General features: G+C 39.3%; 1 protein-coding gene across 1 annotated transcript; it reads left to right on the top strand.

The window, feature by feature from the left end:
• The first annotated feature begins 11,430 nt into the window (after positions 1-11,430).
• On the top strand, positions 11,431-12,205 carry LOC149034291 (uncharacterized). Its single transcript, XM_089193009.1, has one exon. It carries the CDS (start codon positions 11,531-11,533, stop codon positions 12,071-12,073), a length of 543 nt encoding a protein of 180 aa, XP_089049135.1. The 5' UTR covers positions 11,431-11,530; the 3' UTR covers positions 12,074-12,205.
• Positions 12,206-12,500: the final 295 nt, after the last annotated feature.

The following is a 12,500-nucleotide window of genomic DNA, read 5'->3' as shown; positions in this document are numbered from 1 at the left end:
GAAAGTTGTGCACCGTCGCGATCACGTGACAGGTACGTTCAAAATCAGAAACGGCCCTATTGTTTCGCGCTTTGAAGATTGCCGACTTTCATAACCAGTCTCCTCTACTAACTATGCACTGACCCAGGATTACAGTATCTAAACTGACTAAAATATAATGTTCAAAATCTAAACTGAAACGATGGATGAACAATAGTAGTGGCAGTAAAAGAAAAGAAATCTTTTATTACAAAAAAGAATCAACAAACACACTATGTAACGAATAATCATTTTCCGCATTTCTCCACCAACCTTGATCTGTAACGGTTAAAACAGAAAAAATAAATTTACAAATGTGGAAAGCGGAAAACTACTACCAATGAAAAGGTTAAGAATGTGGTCATCTTGTTGACGTTTCCATGAACTAAAAAAGTTTGCTAAAAATTTATGTTTATGGATAATTACTCTAATGGAGCTTTTATCTTTTAAGACCCTGATACGTTCACGCTGCAATACCACATGTGGTGGCATTCCGCAAATCAGTATCAACCATCATCAGGCAAATCGTACAGTATTCAGTTATCTCTTCATTTTTTGGTTGAAGGCCATGTTGCCATCAAAGATAACAGGGTGCTTATTGTTTTCAGCGATTTCCAGACATTTCTTCCCTGTGTAGTAAAATACACCTCCACAACTTACCGGTAAATAATAGCGGTAACTAAATCAAATCATATTTTTCTTTTATGTGATAAGCATAGACCTTGTCATTGCATCACCAACAATTCTGATTTTGTAACCACAATAGAAACTCAAGGTCCTCTGATACCATTTAATACTGCCTCCTTTACTCAATAAAAAGGTAAATTGATTTATTAGCTAATGTTTTGGTACATGCAGAGCGTTGTTTACAAACGTTTTCGAATTCTTTGCTGTATCAGTGTTCTATGGGTAACAATACTGTATCTTTTGTTAATTAAAGAAAGACGTAAATTTAAGCACTGATTTATTAACTAAAGTCTTGGTATACGCGAAACATCATCCACAAACATGTAGATACATTATTTAAATTCTTTGCCCCATTCATGTTCTATGTGTAACAATACCGTATCTTTGGTTAATTAAAGGAAAAGGTAAAATAAAACATTGGTTTGCTTAGCTAACGTTTTGGTACACGCAAAACGTTTGCGAATTCTTTGCCGTATCAGTGTTTTATGGTAACAATACAGTATCTTTTGTTAATTAAAGAAAAAGATAAAAAAAAAAAGAGTTAGACCTTTCTCGTTATTTCGGCTTAGCGAAATGCACGGTGCTTCCACCCCACGGTCTCTTCCATCCTGTGCTACCTTACCGTCATGCCGGCAAACTCACCTTTCCGCTCTGTGCCTCCTGCGTGACCGAGGAAATGTCCAAACCCTTTCTGGAGTGTACTCCCGTCTGTACTCACACGGATTCGGAACGCCAACTCGTAGGGACCTGGTGCACACCAGAACTCCTCAAGGCTATTGAGAAGGGATACACAGTCGTCTGCGTACACGAAGTGTGGCATTTCCTGACCACTCGCAGAGGGCTCTTTAAAGACTACGTGAACACGTGGCTCAAGGTCAAGGAAGAGGCCAGCGGGTGGCCGACGATCCCCTGAAAGGTCAACGACACTTGGACGATTACAGAGACAAAGAGGGGATCGAATTGGGCCCGGAAAAGATCGAGAAAAATCCCGGACTGCGTACGCTGGCCAAAATGATGTTAAACTCCATGTGGGGTAAATTTGGTCAGCGTACCAACAAGACACAAGTCCGGGAATTTGATGACCCCCAAAAATTTTCCACCTTCTGTAACAGCGACACCCTCCAAATCAAGTACGTTGGTATACAGTCAGACGATCGGGTGGAAGTACAATACACTTTACAAGAGAAAGACGAATCCATCTTGCCCAACCTGAACATATTCGTGGCCTGTTTCACGACCTGTTGGGCTCGTCTTAAACTCTATGACGCTCTCGACATCTTACAAGAGCGAGTACTGTACAAAGACACGGACTCAGTCGTGTTCCTTTCCGCCCAGGGAATGCCCGAGCCACCACTGGGAGATTATCTGGGGGACTTTAAGGACGAATTGCCGCCAGACAATTATATAGTGGAATTTGCCTCCGGAGGTCCAAAAAACTACGGGTACAAGACCCACAAAGGTAAAGAGGACTATAAAGTCCGAGGCATCACACTCAATAGACTGGGGAAGAGATATGTCAATTTTGAAGTCCTCAAAAACAATGTGCTAGAAGACTTGACTTCCCCACTGGAGTCTGGCGAGGCGCGCATCACCGCCATGCCCATACCATACAAAATCGTGAGGAACGCCCAAGAATACCAATTGTCCAACACGGCCCAACAAAAAAAATACAAGTTGGTCTACAACAAGTGCGTGGTGAATCCTCACACGTTCCAAACCTTCCCGTATGGGTATGAGCGGTGGACAGAAGAGGACGCGCACGTGACTGAACTAATCACTCCTCTCTAATTCTTATACTGACGGTCACCTAGCTTCATCTCACCTCTTTTTACAAAAAAGAAAAACAAAAAAACAAAACAAAAAAAAATTGTAAATAGTGTAAATAGTCCCAGTGACAATGAGTCGAGATGACTACTCCATGATACCCACCCGCATCTTTCGTAGCAATCACGGACTCCTAACTAGAATTGATGACGTCATAGGTCAGGTTGTTATGGTGATAGTAAGACGTCATAGGATCAAAAAGGTCAGGTTGGGAGAATTCGAAAAAATCACCCCTGAGTGAGTGGATACCACTACTCATGATATTGTGGTCAAACATGTAGACGGGAGACTTGTAAGGAGTGGACTTGTTGGTGACAATATATCAGAACATAGTATACTCACCATGATGAACACCAACCCTTTTTACAGTACATGATTATTGCCATAATTGCAATGACGCATGCACATTTTGAGTTTACTTTTTCTCCCCGCATGCTATTTAACTGTTGTGTATGGAAAGTCTTTTTGTTTCCACTGTGATGATTTTTATCCTTCTGCAATTGATCATTTTCACTGTTCACTGTTCTGTGGATTAGGTTAAGAAATTACAATGTTATGGGAGATAGGTTAAGGAAGCACTTCTCCAATTTTTAGGTTTCGTTGTTTTCCCCAACTTTAGATATTCGTTGAAATGTTTTGTGCAAATCTTTTTAACTGTAGGAATAAATTAGCACTTCCTGGGAAAAAGAGATTGTAAGTGAATTTGTGATATTTTTCTAGTAATAAAAGACAAAAGGTTTAAATATTAAATAACACCCATGACTAACAGAGGGTTAAAAAATAATTAGGCCATTTGCTTTCAACTGAAATAGTTTATACTTTCCCCGGTTGTCTTTCTGACGTGAGAGAAATGCTGCTCCTTCAACAGGAATTTGACCAACTACATTTATGTTTTGTGTTTGTTATAACTCTGAGTTATAAATCATTGCTCCATGATTAACCTCCACTTTCCTTCAACAACTTTTACGATTGTAGCTGTTTGAACTGAATTCCTTGCTAGCAGGGGCCTCTTCGAAGGGCATTACTTGATGTATCAATACTAGTTTTGAGAGGAAATGTACTAATGTAATGCAATCTTTTACTTTGAAGCCTATCGACAATGGTGAAGCCTGTGACTCTAGCATTTGAACATTCAGGCTGTTGGCACTGCCTGGTGAAACTCATAGACATTGAAACTGTCCCCAAATGCCCACTTTGCAAGGCTCCCATCGGAATAGGTACTCTTCACATCAACATTGCACTCAACGACATCATAGGAAAGTTTGATGTCAAGTGTGAAAGCTGTGGTTGTCTATGACAGGGAAGTTTCACGAGCACAAGCAACACTTAAAAGCATATGGAACGTTGACAATGCAGTGTGCAAATGAAGGGTGTGGAGAGATGGTGGCAAGGGAGGGGATGGCAGCATACATTGCCTAATATGCAAAGCACAAGGTCCCTTGCCAGGAATGCGGTAGGAAAGTAACAAGGGAATGTTTAGAGGAGCATGCTGCTTCCCTTTGTTCTAATAAGAGAATATTATGTCCACTAGGCTGCGGAAGAAGCCTTCTATGGCAAGCTATTGTCAATTTAATTATGCAATCAAATGTAAAATGGTTATCTAGGCCAATAAAATATCCAAAAGTTGCACTAGCCAGCTCATCTCTGGTCCCTACTATAAAACACAAATGTCTTTCTTTTGTCTATTGTTTTTCAAACAAACAACACCGATTACAGTAAAACTTTTTGCATGCACTTTGCAATGTAACATAGCAAGTATTCAACATATTGTGTGCGTTGAAGTTGTTAGTTTTACTCAGTAAGTCCGCTTGCGATCATATTTCATAAATTTTGTTCTGATCATATTTCATTATGTCGTACGTCATGCAGCCTCTTCGCCGTTAGGCATTAATTCAGCACTAGAGCATTCCAGCAAATGTGAGTTTTAGTATTTTGTAAGCTTCATCATTATTTTCATAGTAATTTTCCTAAGTGTATTTAGTTTAATTTAAACTGTAATAGGTTTTCACTTGTTATTTTGTTTACAGTTTTAAATGATGCTACCAACTGGTATCAGAGATTGTTGAAATAGAATATATCATTAAGTCGCATTAAAAACTGTCTATATTTATTGCTGAAAGTCACCCATGGCAGCCACACCTACTTTATTTATTTTGTAGGCTCCACTTGATGCTTCATTTGAGCGAGTGCCCAGAAAGAACGGTCTGCTGTATAGTGCCTGGCTGCATTACCATGGTAAAGCAGAATGATGTACTGCAGCACTCGATATATGCAGCCTCTGCCCACATTGTTCTGCAGGAAGAAGAGGTCCAGCTTCTGCAGTGCCAGATGCATTTCCAGGTGAGATGCTTGAATTACACGAATATTAAAAAAAAAAGATGTGATATGAACATGAACTGAACATTCAGTTTCATTTCAGAGAACCAAACCACGATGGAGTTTAGAAGAGAAAGGTGTGTTCTCCTTCAGCTGGAGGGGAGAAAAGTGGAGTGACATCTGGGAGCCACAGCTGTACAGCACTGAGTCCAGGTGCCCAAATGGAAACAGGTGGAGGGTGCATCTATGATCTGCGGGAATGTCCTTGGAGCTGGTGTCCGAAGCGATGCCAGTGGTAGAGGAAACAAAGTCAGTGAATCATTTAATAATTAAGGATAGAATCTTGCTCTTGACTCTGGAATGCAGTTTAGAAGATAAATGATCACTGCTGATAACAAGCCAAAGTACTTGCATACAGCTAACGTATTTTACGACAGCTATCAATTTCGTAGGAGTGAGGAAATCTACCACCATGTAAACTGAAACTCTGACTCTATGTTAAAAAGAAAATCAACTTTATCATGATTCACCACAGATCATTTATGACTTTACGCTTTATGTCTCTAGAATAGTGTTGATGCCTGATTCATGTGAAAAAAAGGTGTTCCCTTTCCCGGTGAAGGAGATCAGGAAGCAGGAAGTCACAGCAAATGTCCTTCTTTTTTGGATGAGATGGACCCAGAAGACCTGATTATTGTCAAGTTTGTCTTGAAATATTATATTTTGGAAAAGGACAAGTAATGTTTCTATGCAATAACTGAGAGAGGTAACTGAGTCGAAAATGATGATGCAAAAAATGGTAATCGTTTACAAGAATAGGCGATGTGATAAGAGGTGAGCAAGCTTACATTTAGATTTAAGAAATACAGTCAAATGAAAACGTTTGTATTATTTTTTTCATTGAGTTCCTCCGCTTTTCAATTGTATTTAATACCTCTCTTAGCTCTTACCTGGAACATTGCGTAACTTGAAAAGATCCCTTCACACAATTATTGATATAGAAGCGTGTGCGCGATTTTAATGCAGTTTAGATCCTTCTCTTTTTACTTTACTTTATTCACTCTTGTACATTAAATTTTGCATTATAAAAATTAACTGACAACATACAGAGGAATTGTGCAAATGAAGAGCCTGGAAGCTTAATAACTGTTAAGTTTTCCAATCAGCCTCCAGTTTAGTTTAGTTGCTTAAATATGATAAATGCCCGAGGGAAACAGAACTATACTTAGAGAAAAAATGTCAATAATAGTAACAATGCAGAAGGAAAGATAGCTACTCAGACAAATGTTGAGAGTGATGCTCTGACAGTTATTTTTTTTTAACAAAATAAAAATTGTTTAGGTTACGTCGTTAAGTTAACTAGGATTTTTCCCAGAGATTTGAGAAACACTCACGTCAATTTACCCCTAGATTAGCTAGGAGGTTAACAGCAAAAGACTATAAATATCTTGGCTTTCGGTGGGACAGTTTTTTGCATTTTGATACTAGGTGCCTCTTCAGTATGCGTTCATCTGCCCTGTCAAATTAAAGAGTTATTTGGCAAACTGGGTCTACAATCATCTCCCGAAAAAGACTGTCCTCCCTTTACATGGACGATTTGCCTGGGGCGTCTCATAGATACATTACAAATCCTCTCAGAGGTACCTAATGATCGTTTATTGGAACTTCATGCGGAGTTTTTGCAGTGACTCCACCTTTCCACCTTCACAAGGCGTAAATTGCAGTTATCACTGGGAAAACTTTTCTTTGTCACTGCTTGCATCTGGCTGGGCAGGATTTTCATGTTGTGTCTTTCAAACCTGTGAACCTTGTTTAATTTTAGTTACTGTCTTGTTTATGTGCTTCTCAGGGCAAGAAGTGTTGCTAACAGAGCATGCCCTCCAGCGGAACCAGGGAAAAAATTGAAAAGCTTCCTCTCTCCCTGGCTAAGTGATATTCCAAGGTAGGCTCTGAATCTCAGATATCGATGAACAGCATTTAAACTGTCTGTTAGCCCATAATTATGGTGCATAACTGAGTTACATAATTTTTACTTATTATGTTATATTGTATTATTTGTATTACCTAATTACTTGTATCATTTTTAGCACTTTTATAACTTGCAACTTTCAATGTTATTTATTGCTTGAATACATTGAATGGACAAATGTCATAAGTTGCTGTTGGGTTATTGTTATTATTATTGTTATCGTCATCATCTTCATCATAGAAATGTGAGTTCTTGGCTTGCATGTTAAGTTTCTGATTATCATTATTATTATGTAAACAAGCAATATGTAAACATATGAATGTTGTGCCGCGTAGCACTGGGAATACAAATGGTGAAACAGAGAATTAACTCTGAAGTGTAAATTGTCACCATCCTAAATCGTCCCCGACTTTTTCTGTGCGACCTTGTAGCTCAGTCGGCAGAGTAACGGTAGATCTAATCCGGAGGTCGTGGGTTCGATTCCCACTGAGGTCAAAAGATTTTTTCTTTGCCTCGTGTGGTTCCCTGTTTCCCTTTATAAGGGCTAACGCCCTGTGGGTTATTCATGGGTTTAAGTAGCACTTTAATTTACACTTCAGAGTTAATTCTCTGTTTCACCAATATGTAAACATAGATGGTTGTCTTTCAACTCTCAGAGATGTAAACCTTGGAGTGGCTCAAGGGAGTATCCTAGGACCAGTCTTGTTTCTTATATTTATAGACCATCTACCAGATACTAGAAAATTCAGCAGCAGATTAAATATAGATCAGCACTGACAGTTTTAAATCAAGTTCTTCAAGCTGATGTTGGTAAAGTTGCACAATGGACCACAGACAATAAAATGGGACTAAACGAGTCCAAAACTAAAACTATGTTAGTAGCTGGCAAACGCCTACATAAGAAGACGAACAGCACCTCACTCACTGTCCATGTCAACTCAGTTGAACTCGAATAAGTCCAGTCTCAAAAACTTTTAGGCATAATTATTGACACAGCTTAATTTTTAATGAGAATATTGATAATCTATGTAAGAAGCTAACACAGCGTATTGCTTTTTTGAAAAAAAAAATCAGGCATCATTTACCTTTAGATCAACAAATTCTATATAACAATGCCATGATCAGACAAATAATGTATGGCTCCAGTGTGTGGGTTTCTATATCTGTTGATAATTTAAATAAACATTTGAACGGGGTGTGTCCCGATTATATGGTAGAATTACTCAGACGAAACATCGATATGCGTGCCACTGAAAGACAAAGTAGATATGGGTTTTTTCATTAATTCGTCTAAAGAATAAAAGAGAATCAGGTGCTAGGACTTTTCAAGTATCAGCCTCTAGGTTTTGGAATTCTCTTCCCAATGGAATTAAGAGTAGCTTACTTCAGAAATAAAGTCTCCAAAACATCCAAGTGATCGCAAAGTACGGTAGTTGTGCACTGGACAGAGAAAAGAAGACTGTGTTAAGGAAGACAAGTTCTCTTCACAAACTGGATCCATTTCTAGACAGAGACAGCATCATGAGAGTTGGTGGACAAATCTCTTGCCTCTCTTTCACTAGCAACAACTTTGCATCAATAATTTCAAGGCATTGATATTTGACCAACACACTTTAGAAGCAATCAATATGAGTAGTCTTATGTTTCTACAGGAAAAATAATGATAAATGCTGTCACTGGACAGTGCCTAGCCCTGTTTGGTTAATTTCAAAACGATAAAAGTGAGTACCATGCCAAATAGGACTTTTTCACTTTGTAATTCAATGTCTCAGTGCAGAAATTGGTGTATCAGGTAACACAGGGGAGTCTGGAGCGACTGTCGTCACTGTGATATACCAATGAGTGTGCACGCAGTTGGGAGATCCCCATCTCTTTCTTATTTACTTGTCCCACTGGCACTTTAGATGAGACAGAACAAAGAGAACTTCCTCTCAAAGTTCTTCATTCCTGTTTATCAGCTGCATAATTAATACAAAGTTCACAAAGAAATTTATCCAGATGACTTATTCACATTTGGAATATCAAGAGCCATGTGAATTTTTGTTTAAAATTTGTAAACCGAAACTTCCTGTACTTGATTATGGGTGTATAGTTAGGGGGTATCCAGTCATTTCGTACCCATGGATCTTTCTTACCCAGGCGATTTGTACCCAGGCGATTTGTACCCAGGCGATTTGTACCCAGGCGATTTGTACCCAGGCGATTTGTACCCAGGCTCAGACGTTTCGTACCCACTTTTGATCAGTTCACACCCAACCCTCTGGGCAATTCGTACCCAACAAATTATGACACAAAATGTTTAAAACAAACAGACATTCACTTCATTTATCCTCGTAATCGCAAAATAATTAAGATGCAAGCTCGCATGCGCAAGGTATATGTGTGATCTTATTTGTCATATTGTTGAACTTTACTTAACTATTCAAGTGTCAGTGACCCGCATAAGGTAAGTGTTATTTGCTTTTCTATTGTTTATACTTGCAAGTTTCTTGGCAATAACAGCTAATTATTATCGTGCGCAAGATAGGTGTGATTTTTTTCTTTCATTTCAAAAGTATTAGAATATTGTAACAAAGCGAGTAAACAACACTAGCATTAACTAGCGAAATGGTCAGAATTTCGATCGTTTTGGTCCGAGGGTCCACCTATAAAACATTTTTGAAGGTTTTGCTTGCGAAACTTCTTAAAACGATTAAAACGCAAATGAAGATATTATTTATATACCTATAAAGTTCTTTGGTTCATACTTGTGTGAGTGGCCCGCAAAACACAACTGTTATTTACTTTTTTATCGTTTACACTTGTGAGTTTCTTGACAGTAACAGCTAATTAGTGTCGCGCACAAGATAAGTGTGATTTTGTCCTTTTTTTTCTACAGTATTAAATAAGAATGTTGCAACAAAGAGACTAAACAATATGAGCATTGACCAATGAAATAACCAGAATTTCGATCTATCTGGTGCAAGGGTCCAGCTATAAAAAGCTCCGAGAAAACTTTCTCAACATTCGTTCATTTTTACTGCTTAGACAAACTTTCAAGGAAAATGGCATATCAGTGTATCACGTGTAAAAAATTTGTCAACAAGCGTCGAGAAGCTCTTTTGTGCAATGGCTGCAACAGTGGAGTATCATAAGAAACCTACAGGGATGCAGTCGAATCTGGTGAAGACATCCCTTGGAAATGTGAATCCTGTTCTGCTTCGCTTGCTAGTTTACCTAACTTTGAGAGTATGCAACCTTCGACAGCCTAAAACCAGAAGCCAAGATGGAGCCTCTACAGAAATTTGTCAGTTACATCGAGGAAAACTGGATTTGCAGCACAGTTTGGCCCCCCAAGTGCTGGAGCGTATTTATGCAATCAATCAGAACAAACAATGATATCGAGGGCTGGCATCATAGCCTGAACAGAAGAGCTGCTGGTTGATGGAGTCTGCCCCTCTACATGTTTGTGGCCCTACTGCACAAAGAAGCGAGACCAGTGTTGCTACAAATTCATCTGGTCTGTGAGTGCTAGCTTGAGCGAATGCAGAGGTCCACCTATTGTGAAGTGCAGAGGCGGCTCTTCAAACTTTGGGAGGCCGTCAACAAAAAGGAGAAGTCACTCAGGCAGCTGCTCAAAGGATGTGCCAATATAAACAGGCCAGTGATGCACTGAACTGAACTGAACTTACCACTAGGATTTTTATTTATTGCTGAGTAGAATAAGTATGTTTAGTCATACAGGTGCTCTGTGATAATGGGCAAAATATATTAGGATAGGTCAGCTAGGACAACTATGTCACGATTGTTTAAGAGTAAGATAACTTTTCAACATTACTATGATTTAGAAATTAGCTTTTTTACTGAGTAGAGAAAGTAAGTTTAGTCGTAGGCGCTGCGTAGTAGTAGGCAAAGTATATTAGGATGGGTCAACAAGGTCACGATTTTTCAAGAGTATTAACTAAAAGATAACTTTTCAATGTTTCTGTAATTAGAAATTAGCTTTTTTGCGATTACTGGGATAAATGAAATAAGTGTTTATGTTTATTTTAAACATTTTGTCTCATAATTTGTTGGGTACAAATCGACCAGAGGGTTGGGTACGAACTGATCAAAAGTGGGTACAAATCGTCTAGGTACAAAAGATCCATGGGTACAAAACGACTGGTGAGCAATTGGGGAGATTGAGGCAAACAGAGTTCTCGGTTATTGTGAAGAATAGCTCCCCTCCACTGACAGTCTGCCAACTGTTGGCCAACTGTTGGCCAACAGTCTGCCGACACTAAACCGACAGGCCACCAACAGGTAACCAACAGGTTAGCGACAGGCGGTGAAATAACTTTACTAGTGCATTTTTGCACTCAAAAATCAATGTAAAACTTACTATAAATGCTTAAAATTTTTCAAAATGCCACTCCCTGTGCATTAAACGAAAGTGTGTTAATATTCTCCATCGAAAAGCGCAGTGAAGAATCGCCCTATAATGCAATGCGATCCTAATTTTTGGTATATTGGTACGTCATGTATGTATAATACGTGTGCGATTCTTGACAATTTTGGTCTTCTTATTAATCCAATCAGGGGGGATGCCTTTGTGAAGAGAAATAAAATCCTTACGTATTTATTCACAAACAAGAAACAATGTGTCAACGACTTTTGAATGTACTATCTGGGCGGCGACCACTTAATTTTTAATTGTATCAAAAAGTGTGCTGTCTGTTCTGGTGATAACCGGCAATGTTCTTGTCCAGCTCAGCCACCTCAAAGAAAGAAGAGGAAGGCCCCCAACAACCTGAAGATAAGCCGAGCTACCAAGAGCTTAAAAAAAAGTACGACACTTTGGTGAAAGACCACGAGAGGGTGGGCCAGTCCTTCCAAAACCAACAACCGCAGAATCAAGAACTTGCTGCCAAGTTGGAAGAACAAGAAAAAGATGCAGAGGAGTTGGCCAATCTAGTGCAAACAAAGTCAGAGGCCATCAAGACTCTGCAAACTAAGTTGGTGGATGCCAAAAGGACTATTGCCAAGCTCAAGGCTGAGCTTAAGACTCTGTGCCAACGCTTAGCTGACGAACCTCAGCAGCAACCTCAACAGAAAGACGCAACTCGCGCCAGCACCCACAGTCTGGCCACAATCCACACAAGATATCAGAGGGTGCTACAAATCCTTAAGGAAAACAACTGCAGCATGGCAAATGCATTTTGGCTGGCTGGTTGCCCCCGCAACACCATCCGAGATTTCATCGCCATCGCTGAATTACGAATCGTAGATGAGCGCTAATTTGAATCGGCATCACGAGAAATATGTGTGGGTTCTGTTAAAGACCTAGAAACAGTCTGCAGGAGAAGACTTCAGTGACACCTGCCAGCTATGGGAAACATGCGACAAGAGGGACAGCTGTTGCCGCTCAAATTCGATGATCGATTTTACAATTAAAGCGGTCTCTCCTAACACACAAACGACTCCTTTAGAGCCACCAATAAAAATAAGTCATAACAACGTGAACTGATTTACTTGAGACCGTGCGAAATTCAGAGGGGGATTGGGACAAAGTTAAAAATCCAAAATGGCGAATAAACCGAGAATTGAGGTGTGTTGGAAGAGAAATTGCCTAGAAATTGTTCTGAACTAACATAAAAGAGCCAGCGACTATTAAGAGTTTCGTTTTACCTTTTCAATACAATTATCAAGGGTTGTAAATCATACA

The sequence above is a fragment of the Pocillopora damicornis genome, chromosome 14 (genome assembly GCF_964200805.1).
Source record: "Pocillopora damicornis chromosome 14, jaPocDami1.2, whole genome shotgun sequence".
NCBI lineage: Eukaryota > Metazoa > Cnidaria > Anthozoa > Scleractinia > Pocilloporidae > Pocillopora > Pocillopora damicornis.
This window is presented reverse-complemented; position numbering and strand designations above follow the sequence as displayed.